Source organism: Pseudopipra pipra, chromosome 8 (genome assembly GCF_036250125.1).
Source record: "Pseudopipra pipra isolate bDixPip1 chromosome 8, bDixPip1.hap1, whole genome shotgun sequence".
In the NCBI taxonomy this organism is placed as follows: Eukaryota; Metazoa; Chordata; class Aves; order Passeriformes; family Pipridae; genus Pseudopipra; species Pseudopipra pipra.
The window spans coordinates 19,020,975-19,037,193 of NC_087556.1; the positions used below are offsets into that span (position 1 = coordinate 19,020,975).

The 16,219-nt window shown below is 40.2% G+C and overlaps 1 protein-coding gene across 1 annotated transcript in view; it reads left to right on the plus strand.

Moving 5' to 3' along the window:
- The window catches only part of WDFY4 (WDFY family member 4), a 130,382-nt gene extending 114,510 nt beyond the window's left edge, over positions 1-15,872 (plus strand). Inside the window, exons 54-62 of the mRNA XM_064662793.1 lie at positions 159-371; positions 902-1,049; positions 1,865-2,022; positions 3,700-3,858; positions 7,687-7,866; positions 10,707-10,889; positions 11,523-11,610; positions 13,812-13,923; positions 14,841-15,872. Coding sequence (XP_064518863.1) covers positions 159-371; positions 902-1,049; positions 1,865-2,022; positions 3,700-3,858; positions 7,687-7,866; positions 10,707-10,889; positions 11,523-11,610; positions 13,812-13,923; positions 14,841-14,907 — 1,308 coding nt within the window. The 3' untranslated portion in view covers positions 14,908-15,872. The remainder of the gene's footprint in view (positions 1-158; positions 372-901; positions 1,050-1,864; positions 2,023-3,699; positions 3,859-7,686; positions 7,867-10,706; positions 10,890-11,522; positions 11,611-13,811; positions 13,924-14,840) is intronic.
- Positions 15,873-16,219: the final 347 nt, after the last annotated feature.

Sequence of the window (16,219 nt, forward strand, 5' to 3'; positions counted from 1 at the left end):
TTTGGTCTTTTGTGAGGATGTGCTGAGAATGGTGGTTCCAGAGGAATTGAAAGTGTGAAGATTCTGTTGCAGAGAAGTTTCCAGCAAGGACTGGAAAACAGTAATGCATTTGTAATGGATACAGTCTAGTGAATTAAGTAATTTTCTTTTGGTTTCAGGCACTGGAAAGTGACTATGTCAGTGCACACCTTCATCACTGGATAGATCTTATTTTTGGCCACAAGCAGCATGGCTCAGCTGCAGTGGAGGCAGTTAACACCTATCATCCTTACTTCTATGGAGACAAGATGGACCTCAACAACATTAAAGATCCTCTGATTAAAAGCACTATCCTGGGATTTATCAGCAACTTTGGACAGATACCAAAGCAGGTACCACTTTACCATAAGACTAAAGAGCATAATTTATTTTGATCTTACAGTATTTGACAAGAAAGCAATGATAGTAACTGAAATCAGAAACATATTCTGATTTAAATGTGCTGAAAGATGGGCTATAGACTTTTCCAGGTTGTATACTACACCAGTATGCACCCACACTTTCTAACCATGCTGTTCCTGTTGTATGCCATAGAGATGCAGCATCAGCCCTGGGTTCTGCTCCTTCATACAGTCACATGAGAGACCACTAGTCTGGGAATGGGTATAGTCAAATAAAACCCAGCTCAAAGTTTCACCCATAGTTTTCTTTCTCGTCTGGAATTGCTGGGATTAGCTTTCTACCTCTGTGAGGAAGGGATGTAGTTTGATTAAAATGTAATGAGGATAAGATTTTATTTTAATTAAGAGATTTATGTATGGTAGTTCTGGAGTCCATGATTAAGGATTTAAATTACTGTTTCTCCTGTGTGATCTTGCAAATAGAGATTTTTTTTTCTTTCAATGCCATTCCTTTGTTCTAGCTCTTCACAAAACCGCATCCATCCAGGAATGCCCAAGGGAAAAGCTCATCAGGAAGAGAGACTGTGCTGTTCCATCACTCAGGTGGAATTCTTCCTCCTTTTATGAGCAGCCTGCAAAATCTGAAGCTCTCTCCAGTTACTCTAAAAGGTGCTGCAGGGGCTGTGTTCCATTTTCTGACCTAATAAGTACATAATTCTTGGATAGGATGAATCTGGACTTTCAAGAGCACAGAAGTAGTCACACAGCTTTGTATGAGTTGGTTCAATCAAGATGCCTTCTGCCAATTGTTTTTTGTGTTTGTGTGTATTAGCAATAGACACTGAAAACACTCAAACATCTGTTGTAGAGTTCAGCATAGATATTTTTATAAGACACAAGAATAATTTCTGCCTTCTACAGTCTGAATATTTTAAATTGAAACCTAAAGTTCATTGTCTTCCATTTGCACTCTCTCTTTTTATATTCAACAGCAAAGTAAGTACTGTCTGTCTTTCCGCACCTCTCAACCTTAAAATCTTTTTCTTAGTCTGCTACTTTTCTTACTATGAAGAAGCCTGGAACATTTCAGTGTGTCTATTTTTTCATCTCACAGCAGTGTTTTTTGTATCACACATCTTTGTGGGGACATTAGGCTCCCATAGCTGTATTACAGAGGCTGTTGGTGACAATGCCTGTCATCCTCTAGTGCATGGCATAAGGCAGTCTGCCAGTGAAAAAGAACTTTATGACACTGCTGCTAAAGCAGTGAAACATGTCACTCCCTCTGCATGGATTTATGTGGTCCATTGGAGAGGAGTGTTTCCACTATTCTGTCTGGAATCTCCGTTTTAGAGTGGATTTTTGTCTGTGGGCCTGACCCAGATGTGGGACTTGCCAACCTCACCACACAAGCTGTGCAAGGAGGAAAGTTAGCATAAGTACCTCAAAACCAACAGAATTAAATGTTTTCTCTGTCTTGTCAGACTATCCCAGGGGAGCTATTGGGCATATTGTTCATACAGAGAAAGGCATTCTGGCTGTTGAAAAAAATAAAATTTTGATTCCTCCTCTTTGGAGCAAAACATTCTGCTGGGGATTTGAGGACTTCACCTGCTGCTTTGGCAACTATGGATCTGAGAAGGTAAATAAGAAAAAGTCTAAGAATTCCAAAAATGAATGATATGTTGTGGTCTTTGACTGATTTGGGCACCCTTTTCCCAGAGGTGGCTGGGAAGCTGATTTCAGAGGATGTTTACAGGACTTTCTCATAGTTGAGTTTCTTGAGGAATCCCAAGCTGGATGTCCCAAGATAATACAAAGTCATTCTACACTGCTCAAAAATGTGGCATTTTCCTCTAAATTATCTCAAGTTTTCCATCCAGTGATTGTGTTGTCCATCAAAATGAAGGAGAAACCCCATTTCATAGGTTGTAAGGACAACAGAAGGTCTCCTGGTCTCTGATTAGAAATTTGGTTGTGCAGAAATTTCTTCTGGAATTAAGACAACCATCTGTAAATTCCTGTCTGGCTCCCAAGCATAGTCCAGTGCATTCATTCAAAACAGTAATGTCTTTTGTTGTAGAAAGTTAATACTCTTACTTCTTTGCTGGTAAAAATAAATGGTCTGTATCATCGCACTGCTTGTTAGCACACTTGACAGATCCAGTTTCTTCCTTTACCAGAAACACACTGATTTTTGGATGTGTTTGGGACAATATTATGATATGCAAAGACTTCTGAGTTAGCTTGGGTACCAGAATAGCATAACATGTAATTCAGCAAGATACTGACTTGAGTATTATTTGTGCAAATGGCAAGGTTATGTTTTTACAGACCTACTCATAGTCAAAGGAAGTGAAAAAGCTATGAAATGTATTTTACTTTCTACTCCCTGTATACAATTATTGAGAGTTCTCACCACTGATTTCAATTAAAATCAGTGCTTAGCAATTCATAGTGTTGCTGCAGGCACAAATGATTTGGTTTGCCTCTTCAAAAGTCAGTGACACTGAGCGTAATCACACTGAGTGTGATTACACAGACACTGTGAGTAGTGGTTGGGAGTCCAGCTTGAGTTTTCTGTGAGTCAACAGTGCCTCTGGACACGAGTCTGTAAGAGATATTTGTCCTCATTGTAAGTAGGTAAAGGTCTGTTCTGTCTGTGGTAGGGTTTTTGTAGCTGTGCCATCCAGCTCCACCAGAATCATTAGCACCATAGTATTGTCCCAGTTGTGTGGAAGAGAGCTAATGCAGAATGTGAGTAGGAGAATGTTTGTGATGTAATTGTAGCAATATGTAATAGACCAGACGTTGCTTTAGTCTGGTTTGGGTGCTGCTGATGGAGCTGTTGGCATAGAATGAAATTTAGTGCTTTGTCTTTTAGCTTTTCAATCCAAGTAAGAGGAGGGTTGCAGAGCCTGGCACTAACTGTTAGCAGTGGCTGTCACAACCTGAGCTTACTTTTAAATTTACACTGAATGTTTGCATTCTGTTACTATGTGGTGGCAGAATGAGCTTTCCCGAAGTTATGTAGGAAGTGTGGCCCAAGAAGAATTGGGACTCAGGTCTTCTAAGACATAAGATAGTGACCTTTGTTCAGCCTTCCTGTTTGGCCCCTGCACAGCCACATGCAGCCACAGCCTGTGCATGTCCATATGTTCACAGCTGTGTTTACACAGAGACTGGTTAAGATGATCTTTTTTTTCCTAGATTTGAAGAAATGGAGACTCAGTTTTGAAAATCGAATCTGCAATTTGCTATTAATAAATGTATGGTATCACTAGATAAGCATTTGACTTAAAGATGCTTTCTTGTACAGAATGTGACTACATTTGAGTGCATGGCAGACTGGGGAAAGTGCCTCTGTGCTGTGTGTCCTTCAGCGACTACCATAATCACATCTGGAACAAGCTCGGTTGTGTGTGTCTGGGAACTTTCCTTGGTCAAAGACAAAGTGAAGTGTCTAAACCTGAGACAGGTACGTGCTGTGGCTTTTCTGCTGTGGAAACTTAATGAAATCCAGAAGATTAGGTTTTATGTCTCAGATGACTGGCAGAAGAAACGCCTTTGGGTGAATCAAGAAAGCAGAAAAAACTCAATAATCAGCAGTATCATGTGACAGCCTGTTATCAGGTCAAGAGCTGATAATACGCCTTATACCAACAGCTTATAGTTATGAATGGCACTTGGTAGTTTTTTTCACTTTTGGCAGCATTGCCAAAGTTTACAATGATAAAAGAAACAATGAAAATAAGGCACATGTTCTCCTCTCTTGAAGTGCAGCCAGCCCTTGGGTTATTTTCAAAAACAAGTATCACCTGGAGGTGCTTAGAATTTGTTTTGGGCTGCTACAGCAATGGACAGGATCTCCAAAACATCATGCGGACTTAGCTGATGGAGATGAAGGCTTAGCCAGGCAAAGTTCTTGATTCTTTTTTTCTCAACCCGAATTCAGAATACAGAAGATTTATCTGTCACTCCATAAAGTAGGGGTGCAACCTATAAGATCGATATGGTTTTTGTGTTCTCATTATCGAAAGCCCTTTAGTTGTTGATTGGAGATCATCTATAGTCATCAACCAGCTGTATATATGCTATTTCATTTTAAAAAAGTGGATTCTTATGCAAAATTCAGCTATGGTGAGTTCTCAGCCTTACAAGTAAAGCTAGAGTACACCACTGTCATATCTGAAAAGCAGCAGATTTCTTTCCCTGAAGAAATCAAGAGACCTAAATAACTCTGGTATTTAGGCAAACTATCAAAGGGTTCATTGATCAACAAGGTCTCCAAGTGTTAAAAGCTTCTCTATTCATTTGTTCTGGAGGGATATTCAGATGATATTTCAGTGCTTTCCATACCCTAAGCCAAAACATATTTTGTTTGTAATTAATTGATGTGAAAACTTCACTGTCTGATGGGATGCCAGAGAAGTATTTAGATTTTCATTTATCTCAAATTCTTGTGTGTTGAAACACACAAGAAACTGTGTGGGGAGCAGGGAAACTGTGTTTAGAGCAGTTTCCTGCTGTAGAAGACAGAAATATGAGATAAGACCTTCAGTGATGACCATTTAATGCAGCTAGTTATCACTCCAAATCAGGACATGGACATAGAAATGGAAGAAATAGCAGCAGAGAAAAGCATAAGCGGTAATTTTCATCAATATCCGAACAATACTAGTCAGGGAGTCAGTTTGAGTTTCAGGCAACTGAAGAGGCTGTTTTTTATCTCCAATATAATGCCTTTCTCTTTAGCAATGTAAAATCATCTATGCTGATGTGTTCTACTATGATTAATTTGGTATTACCCAAAATCCACAAAGTGGTATGAGATCATGCAATGACAAATTCTGTATTTTTTCCTTCACTTTGCTAGCAGAGGCTTTTTTTTTTTTATGACTGTCTGGCATGGATGTAAACTTGAACTATGCTTCTAAATGTCTTCCAGTGAATTACTTGCTGCTTTCATGTAGTTCACTGTTTCATGGTGGCTGCTTTTTCTGCTGAACAAAAAAATTTCCTGAGAGAGTGAGCTTTGCTTAAGAAAAACTGATGTGCTATAAAGTGGATGCTGTTCACTTATCAGCTGTCTCATGGGACCTACACATTCTGGTTTGGAATGTAGTAAAGTACAGAAACTATATTTCAGCAGAAAAAGTAGCTTTTTCCTTCTCTAGTGGGATCTGCTTCCACAGTTTTGTGGAACACTAAAGATTGAGCATAATAGCCTCAGTATTGATCCATGCAATTTACTAGTTCCCTCAGTATTCATGAGCAGAGTGGATCCAGTCCCCAGAATTTCTGGACCAAGCGAAACACTAGACTGGGATAAGCGTCTGGGCAAGATGTGCTGTCTGCCTCACAGACCTCTCAGGAAGGTGTCGAGCATAGCTGTGAAGTTTGCGTTCCTGTCGGCCACTTAATTTGAATGGTCAAACTTGGTTTATGTTTTCATGGGCTAAACATTCCTGCAGTGAAGCTAGTCTTCTTTTTTGTGTTTTGATATTTGTTAAAATACTTTGGAGATAGGCCTCACAGTTCCTTCTGCAAATATGTTGCAGGATATTTCCTATAAGGGAAAACCTGTCAGTCTTTGCAGAGAGATGAGAAGATGGTAGAGAGCCAAAAGCATGTGACTTTTTTCAATGAATATACATTGAGACACTGGTGGATTGAAGTTGATATTATAATTGGGTTCAGGTCTATTCCTCTCTTCCACACTTAGCTTGTATTTCAAGTGCTTCACTGCTGGGTAGGATCTTTATGGGTTAAAAAAAAGAGAAAAGGGTTTTAATAAAACTTGTGCAGGAGCTTAGCTTGGCTTGACTTGGCAATTTGGATGCTTTCACAGTGGGTATGTTTTCTTTCATGCTATGGAAGAAGGAAAGAAAGTTTTGAGCCCTTGAACCTGTCTTGTCACAGCCTTTTTTGTAGCACTCTTGTGCAGTTCCCAAGTACAGGCACTTGGTAATGCCCAGTCCTTTGTAAAAAGCCTGTTCTACAACCAGTCCAAAGTTACTGCTGAGCCTCCTTTTCCGTGCTTAGGTGGGAGTGTTTTTGACCTCTGAAAACCACTGTTAGAGACCTAATTTTGTGCCAGTATTTTTAGTTGGCAGTTCTTGGGAATGGAATAAATCACAAGCTGAAATTCATCCCTCGCAGTTGCAGGTCATAGTACATAGCCTGCTGCATCTCAGCTTCTTCACATTGGATTAATGTTTGAATACTGTTGTCCTGATGACCTTGGCAAATGGCAGCACGTTAGCCAGCAAAAGTTCAGTCTCATGCTGGAAGAGACGATGTGTCTACAAACATCATGTAGGGAAATGTAGCTCCCCTGCATCATGCTAACTGAGATAGACCCTAATATCACAGAAAGCAAGCCAGCAGGGAATACGCATTTACTGTTAAAACTAATATTAAAACTGGTGGGTCTGATTTTTTCCAAGTAAGGCAGCTAAAAAGTCAGCCCTTAAAGGCTTTGCAGGAAAGCTGTGAAGGACTTTTTCTCTGTTTCCATGCCAGCTTTACTGTCGTTGATGGTTATGCAGCAGGTGGTTATGCACTGCTGTCACTTGAGAATGCTGCATTAAACGATTGTCAGCAGCATACTTCAATCCATGCCTTCTATCTATGCTATTAATATGCTAATTATGCTATAGCATTTTTTTAAGAAACTGTATAAGTAAGGCAAAATTAAACTGGGCACTCCTTAAGTCTCTGGAACTATAAAACAACAACAACAAAAAGAATGTTGTGTAATGATGAAAGAGAAAGGAATTCCTATATGGCTTTAAAGCCAAAAATCTCCACAAATGCTGTTTCTCTTCTTAACCAATATTAGAAATATTTTAGTATTTGTTCAGATAAACAGAAAAATAAGACTGAGAAGGTCACTGTAATACATCCTGATAAGTTTCATTTCAAAAAGTTTTTTAAATATTGAGAAATTTCCAAGCATATATTTTAGTTAAAACTACATGGACTGAATGAAAAATTATTTTTTGTTGCTGAGCATAAAGCACTGTTTTAGAGTCTGAAATGTAGGCCAAGGACCCTGAATCACTGTGCAACTTGTGCAAGTCATAAGATCTCTTGAACCCTCAACTTTGTTCAACAATGAGTTGAGGACAAGGGTGCTTCTCTCTAAGATCTTTTGGGATTTTTCCCTCATACCTACCCTTTTCAGTTCTCCAAAGAATGACTGGGTTGCTTGTTCTTGCTAAGCACATGACAGTAAGACTGTAGTTCCCTAGTAAATCAGCCTTCCTCTGCTGTGGTTTATTAGTTGGTTTTTCCCCACCAGGCTTTGTATGGACACACTCAGGCAGTGACCTGCCTTGCTGCATCTGTAACCTACAGCATCTTTGTGAGTGGATCTGATGACAGAACCTGCATCATTTGGGACCTGAACCAGCTGACGTACATAAACCAACTTCCTGCCCACGAGGCAAGCCTCTGTTCTGTTGCCATCAACAACTCAACAGTAAGATCTTCATTTATCATCTTTCTTCTGATGCATCCATGAACATTTCATGATAATTTAATGGGTGCTTTTCCCAACATAAAAACATCCTGAGAGTCTGATACATTGATTTTTTTTCTTTCTACAGAGATTGCTAATAGTGTTCTTAATGATGAGAGGCGAGCACTAAAAGCAACATCTTAGACTGAGTAGCTAAGTAGAAGCATCTTTGGATGGATAGATAGCAGGATTAAACAACTTTTAGTTTATGGAGAATGAAGTATTACCCTGGTACCTCCTGGACTTGGCTCACCCATAACCTTATTGCCCCTTTTATTTCATTAATTTCTCCTGACACTCATGCAGTAGAGCCACATCAGCTGAGACATGTTAGGCTGCAGTCTGCCACCTCAGCTGACAACACCTTACACCTTTGTGGGGACAGTGTTGGCATTTTGCTTTCTCTTCTACACCCAGGTGCAGAGGAAGCTCTTAATAACAGTGGGTATAAATCTGTTGAGGTCTGTGCCTGGCCAGAATTGCATGTGCATTGATAGGAAAATATTCTGTATTGGATTTTACTGTAAACACTCTGGATGAGATTTTTTTCCCAATCTTCTACCTCCCCAAAATGTTGCTTTAATATTTGTATTTTCTCTCTCTGTTAATACACTAGAGCAGGGTTACAGCTGCTTATACAATTCAAGGTTAGATCCAGTACTAGAGACTGTACAAAGGCAAAATTTAGTTCATAGCAGGAAGAAACCGGGCAGATATTCTCTACTTAGCCTGTGCCAAAACAGTCATCTCGTATCAGAGCTTTATTAACCATGCAGTCTGATGGCTAGCAATTTGAGGATGGGAATTAACTGGTCTGTTCAGTGCCAGCTCAGCTCCCAGCTCCAGGGGTCCTGGTTTGTGTAAAATGGCCAGTGGCTTCAGCAGGCCAGCTTAGAATATCCTGGGGGTCCCTTATGAAGTCAGCTGAAGCAGTGCCAAGCCTTCAGAAAATAAGTGGGTGGGCTGGCACAGAGCACGGACTTGAGATCCCAAGTGGATGGAGTCCTCTTCTTTCTATGTACCAGCCAGTACATTGGCCTTGTCAGTTGGTATCTACTCTTCTGGAGCTGTCCAGAAATGAGATGGTCTGTGCCATGAACAGTCTGGTGACCAATCTAAGTGCAGTTCTCCATTTTATTAGAGTGCAAATGGCTAAACTGTTTGGATAATAGTCTACAGAAAGGTTCATTTAAAAGAGGAAAAACCTTAGGAAAGTATGACTGCAGCTTCAAGGAAAAAAAGATGAAGAGATCTATCTCTTGTGGATGCAAAAATTCTTTTTGATGTTGGCAGAACAGAATACTTCTGAAATGCATTTTTGTTTAATTCTTCTCCATATATTTATGTACTGTAATGTGAAGATAGAAACAAAATGTTTCCATTTTGCTACATTATTTTGACTGACATGAAATTACATGTTTGGTAACAACAGTTTTTTCCTGAAAAATTTGGAATTATTCAAAGCAAAGTTTTGAAGGGAATAAATTTCTGAACCACGTACTTTTCTGTGAAATAAGAACCCTGTTATAAGAACCCAAAACAATCCTTATGTGATTGTTGTATTTTGTATTTGCTTGAGCATCTAGAAGCTCCATCTATAGATCCAAACCTCATGGTGTTTGTGTCACGTAGAGACAAGATAAGAAGGCTATCCTTTATAAGCTAAGGAGGATTGTAAAAGTTTGAACTAACTAATGATTTCAGTTAGTTTTAAATCCCTTGTCTAGACCTGAAAAGCATGGTAGATCATTACCAAATGCTTGGACATTATGTACTCTCATGCAGATAAGGTAGCTGAAATTTAATCTCTTGAATTATTGGCAACTCTGTTTCGAACACGCTATCATTTTTTATCTGCAGAATTCTGCCCTGCAGTGTGAAGAGCCCTGGCTGCAAATGAGGCAGGGGTGAAGTAAGGTGTTAGTTGACTCAAACCAGATGCATGCTGCTAATTTAAGGGCACACTATCCTTTACCAGAATCAGATGACTTTGCCGGTGGAGTTCTATTTAGCTGATTCTTAGTATGGATCAAGAGTGGAAAGGTTAGGTAGAATTTCAATTAATAATCAAAATGCACTTTTGATAAGATCATTTACACTTGCAGCTTTGGCTCTTAGTTCTATGTGTTTCTTGCCCCTAAAAAATTACCTTTGTATTTGCTCCTTGTATGCAGTCTCTTGATAAGACTGCACCTGCATGGAACGGAGAGGAGAGATTCAGTTACAGAGGATGTTTCTGCATCAGAAGTGCAGGTCACTGAATGCAGAGCTGGTCATTGGTCAAACGCAAAATGCAGTGTAAAAATGCGATGACAGTGAGCTCCCTGCGAGGGGCAGAGGAGGATTGTGAAATCACCAAAGGCTTCCCAGCTAAGCAGGTGAACACCATGTCCTTGTTTAAGAGAAAGCTTATTTGCAAAATTTATAAGAGCACTAGTTCTAGCCCAGAACCTGTGCTAGACACTGCCTGTGCCCAGTCCCTGTCTCTGACAAGGTCAGTCTGTCAATCTGCTTTTTTACTAAAAGCCTGGATTTTATGGAAAATGTAAAAAAACTTTGTTTCTGCATTATCTTGCTAAATCTGAGACAGTTGTTTCAGGTTTCTGTTGTGGAAAAATTTCAGAATTTTTCATGAGGAAAAAAAGCAACTTTTACTTTTTCTGGTTTGTATCATCTGCCCAGAAGAAAAGCAGTGGTGAGAATTTAAGTCAGAGCAACTCTACAATTTCTAATCAGCACTTAAGAGTTGTGAGGAGGATGAGTGTATGATTTTGAGACATTTCCTCTTTGCTGTGTTACAGGGTGATATTATCTCTTGTGCTGGATCTTACCTGTATCTGTGGACAGTCAATGGCCATCTTCTTGCAAGCATCAACACTGCCTGCAGCCCTACCTGTCGTATTGTTTGCTGCTGCTTTGCTGAAGTGATGGACTGGGACATAAGCAGCATCATCATCACAGGAAGCACAGATGGAGTGGTGAGGGTAGGTGGATGGGAGCAAGGAAGAGGGAATTCTGATTCATCGTAGACCAGAGGCAGAGTTCTGAACTGTAAATGGAGGGACAGAGCTGCTAAAAAACCCATGTCACTTTCTTAACAGGGCAGGACAAGGCAGAAAATGAAAATCAGGGTAAAATATTTGCTTCCTATCAACTTTTATTCTCCTGAATGGAGGAGTCTTTACCATTCAGGGATATTTTTGAAAATGTGCTTTCAATTCTGGAGTAGTTCTGAAAGGAAAAATTCTATCACCCATTGGAAATACGTTGAAGTCTGGTTTCTGAGAGTTGATTCACAGCTCTGTTTAATAAGTCATACTTTCTCATGAGTAGGAATTCACTGCTGGTTCTGCCTCCAGTCTGGTAGGAGAGCTTCCTGGGTTATTAGGATCCTCAACAGCATGTCAGCCTTGCAACCTCATCAGCTCCCTGCATACATTTCTCCAGTGTGACGCTCTGCAGCACAGTGGCAGAGAAACACAACTGCAAAATTGTGTTCTGGTGTTAGAAGCCCAATTTCCACCCCTTGCTGGGAAGTGTAATCAAAGCAGGAGCTGCATCTCTCTCTCATTGTTATAATCCATGCTTTTTCCATTTTTACCTCCTCACTGGCACAGCTGTGGAAGGCCGAATACACCAATAACCCAGACCAAGCTGCTGGAGTCAGACCACAGAAAGGTGTGATGGAAGAGCCAGGCAGCTCAGGTATGAGCACAGGGTGGGCTGTGAACTGCAGTGTGACTGTGTGCTGCAAACCTTGTTTGGTTGTGAGGAAGAAGAGGGTCTGTGAGCCCAGTGGTGTGAAGGGAAAGTGATGTGGGTGCAGCGTTACAATAACCAGCAGCAGCAGGGGTGGGTAGCAATTGCCCTACATTAGAGAGCATTCCTGAGTCAACCATCTCATGGAGACATCCTGCCTGGATGAAGCTGAAAGCTTCTTCATAGGCTCTGTCATGGGTTCTATCAACCTTGGTAGACCACATCTCTGCATAAACCTGTGAAGCCCATTCCCTTGGCACTTCTGCTGATGGCTTGTGATGAAGTATCCTGGCATAATGTCAGAGTGGGCAGCGCCAGATCCTGCTCTGAGCTGGAACAGGGAAGTTTGTTGTCTTTGCTACCTTAAAAGTGGTCAGAGGTCCATCAAATTGGTGGGAGGCCAGAAGCAGGCATTAGTGCTTAGAGCTGCTTATTCAAGGCTATGTGAAGCTGAAGTTGAAACCCCGGAGTTCTCGCAGAGCTGAGGTTAAAAAGACCACGGGTCTACAGTGCCAACTGGTACTAAAAACAGCTCAAGCTCACTTCTCTGTTCTGACAAATACAAGAGCTGAAACCTGCCAGGAAGCTTTAAAGGCGCATCCTAAATAGCACAGCTTTCTTCTTTTCCCAGTGCTTTTTATAAGAGAAAGGAATTGTAGTGTTAGTATGTGTAATTTATACCACTTATTTGCTGTGCTCCTCATTACAAACATTCTCTATTACTTCAATTTTAGGCATGCAATTTGCATAAATAGAAAGCTATAGATGTAACATCTGCAAAAAAAGAAAAAAAAAGATATTATACAGTAATTGGGCATTACCACTGAGATCTTCAGAAATGCTGTTCATGGAACTTGGCAAGAACATTACTTAGATTGCTATGTGAAAATATTTCCAATATGCTTCTGTATATATAACTGCCAAACCAGATGCCTATCCAACCTTTTGTCATGTCTCAGAGTAGCCAGAGCCTGATGCTTCTAGGGAAGGTGCAAGAACACCCAAGATGCCATATGTGAGATAGTCTGGCTATGGTATCTTCATATTTGATTTCATTGTCATCTCTAATCAAAGATTGCTGTAAGTCAAAGCAAAAGACTTAACATTCTTTCCAAAATTGCTGTAGTATTCTGTAGTCATTGTGTGGATTCTTTTTACATGTAGAAAAGTCTAATTTGTTTTAAGAATTTCCTGAGATATTGTCCATAACTTCCCATGGTAGGTCTTTCCAGGTTCTATTTACTCAGGTACAATTGCATACACGTCTTTGAACAGCTTGAGATTTTAGCTATTCATAAGATGTATATCTTAAATAATTTTCTAAATAAGGACATAAAAGCTGTCCATGGGAGCACAACAGAACACTCTTGTTTGTGCCTTTTTCAAGGAGGATCATAGAAGACATGTGCTGACCCCAGTCACCTGTTGAAGTGTAGACACACACACCTGTTTGCACATGAACATAGGAGTGCATGTTTTCAGATGCATAGAGGAACAGCATTCTTTAATAAAGAGCTGAGAAGTGTAATCAAAGCAGTGTCATACTCAACCTATTCAGATGATTTCAGAGTTATTTTAAATGACCAAATATTCCCACATCTCCTTCTGTACACTAAAGAAAACAAAATTAATACAAAACATAGTCATTAAAAAGACCAAAGTAACTGTGATTGAGTTATGTTGTTAGCTCTGTGTGTATGTATATATGTGTATGTGAAATGTTCACAGCATTTAATTATTGGTTCTGTTATGAGCAGATTTAGATAAGTTGATAATACCAGGGCTTTATGTAATTTCTTTTTACTAGGCAATTATGGGCTGTATTATATCCTGGCAGCAAGGTATTGTGGGGCATCTTATTAAGCATAGAGCCAGTGAAAACTGATGAACAATTTTGCTGAACTAGGCATGCAATTTAGAAAGCAATAATACACAAATCCAATTTAGCACACAATTGATACAGCCGCACGTCAGCACATGTAACTATCATAGCCACAAATTAAATTGGGATGGGCCTATTTTGCGACAGCACAGGCCAAGATTAAATATATTTGTTCTCAACTTAACAACTTGCTGACCGTAAATAATAACAATCCCATCCCTGCTGCCCCCAGACACTTTCTAAATATTTATTTTTAAACCGACAGGTAACAAGTGTGGCAAACATCTTGTTCTCTGTCGGGAACTGAATCCCAGCCTTGCCCTGACCGGCAAAGCGGGTCGGACGAGCGCGGCGGTGACGGCGCTCGCCGTGTCCAGGTACGGGCGCTGCAGGCGGGGCCCGGGATGGGCTGGGACGGGCTCAGCTGGGCGGGGCTGGGCTGGGCTGGGCTGGGCATGGGGACTGGGGTCCCTCTCTTGGTTCGGTTTGGGACAACTCAGGAGAAATAGCAGGTTTGGGCCAGAATAACTGTAGAGCTCAGCAGCTGCTACACTGTCTCTGAAACACAGAAATAACTCCTGTCCTAGAAGTTACTGGAGATACTGTCTCCTTAAAATGTAAGCAGGAAGCTTTTGGCCAAAGGACAGCTTTGTTGTTCAACTTCCCTCGGTTTGCACAGTCAGTAGTATTTTAGTTTACTTGATCGCCCTCCTGCACTTTCATCTGGCTGCAATATTTGTTGTTGTCTCCTACTCCAGGATGTTACAATGTACTGTAAAACAGTTCCTGCCTTTTTCTCCAAAAGTGTTGGCATTTTGATATTGACTAAAATGTCCCGATGTTCTGCATACTCACCTTTAGAGTACATAATGTGATGTTTATGTGCTTTGAAAGTGGGAAAGTTTGGGGAGAGGGTTGGTTTCATTAGTGTTGGTGGCACTGCCTGCAACAGAGATTTCAGTGGCTGAAGCCATGACATTATGTGCTAACAAGATTCAGAATTCTGAATCTGGGCAGCAGATTATTTAACATCCATAGTGTAAGAGTTTCTGATCTGGCTAGAGTGTCCACAACTAAATCATGGAACTCCAGAAAAGTTTGGACCCAGTTCTAAGCTCAGTCTTTGAAGTACCAATCTTTGTCTATTCTATGTCATTGTTCTTCAAATTTAACATTCCCCTGAATATTACATCCTCCGAATTGCTGCACATGCAGGAAACAGCCTTGATCCTATTTATGTCTTGTTCTTAAACATGGTTTTCTTTTTTCTTTCTTTCTTTCTTTCTTTCTCAAGAAATTCCTCCAAGCTCCTAGTTGGTGATGACTGGGGAAGAGTCTGCTGCTGGTCTGTGGATGGGTAGGAAGAAATAGCCAAGAACTCTTGTTTTTTCAACCTTTTGGATGGAGAGAAAAATTACCCTTCAGAGCATGAAAGAATCAGAGAAACTGGAAGCCTGTGGTTGGGGACTGAATCTCAAAGGAGTTGTGGGACTGACCTTGTAGTCAAGTTTGATTTAAATTAGACAATGGACTCCAAAGTTGTGAGAGACACTGACAGACGTGCACATAGACAATTAGATTTTTTAGTATTTTTCTGGGGAAAACTTTTGTATTTTAAATGTTATTTTAGTTATTAAATTTGACATAATACATTGGATTTCACAAATATTAGCTAGCAAATAAAACTGCCTTGATTATGCCAAAGAGCAGTGTAGCTTAATAAAATGAACATGTTCTATTTTTAATATCATGAGATAAAAAAATATTGGGGTTTCAAAGAGAGGTTAAGTGAGTTTTTTGCAGTATTTTCATTCTTATTAGTACGCAAGGATGTTAGTATCTCCATTCCTACACTTCCTTCTTCCTTGAATCTGTAAAAAAATGTATGCATACCTTCTGAAAAGCTATTTTTTTTGCAAAGTGAAGCTTGGAATTCTCAGGTTGATGCTGGTGCCTTTTTCCAACCCTAATGTGAATAAGTGTTATGGTACAATGTTTCCTAATTTCTGACTGTTTTTTTATAGTGAGTAAGGCAGGCAAAATGTATGGAATGGGTGAGGATGAAGATCTGATACAACTGGTCATATTATTTCCTTTTCTTCCTTCCCTTCCCTCTTTCCTACCCTTGTCCCTGTACTATCTGGAATATTAGTATATGAGGCATACTTCAGGATTTACGTTCACAATCATCCTTCATGGTAGAAGTGAGTATTTGTAGTGTAAGGAGCCTGAGACTATAGGGTAATAGATTTAAATGCCATTTGTGTACCTAGTGGAAATGGAAAAACTGTGAAAAATTAAATTGGAATGGGCCTATTTTGCAACAGCACAGGCCAAGATTAAATGTATTTGTTCTCAACAACTTGCTGACAGTAAATAATAACAATCCCATCCCTGCTGCCCCCCCCAGACACTTTCTAAATATTTATTTTTAAACTGCACAACAGGTAACAAGTGTGGAAAACATCTTATTTCTCTGTCGGGAACTGAATCCCAGCCTTGCCCTAACTGGCAAAGTGGGTCGGACGAGCCCGGTGGTGTCCAGGTACGGGCCGGGCGCTGCAGGCAGGGGGCGCTTAACATTTTAGGATAATTTGAAGGAGTTAAATTGATAAGTCCCTCTCCCCACTGGTCCTCCTTGACCTGCTAAGGAAATTGAGTATCTTATCTTAC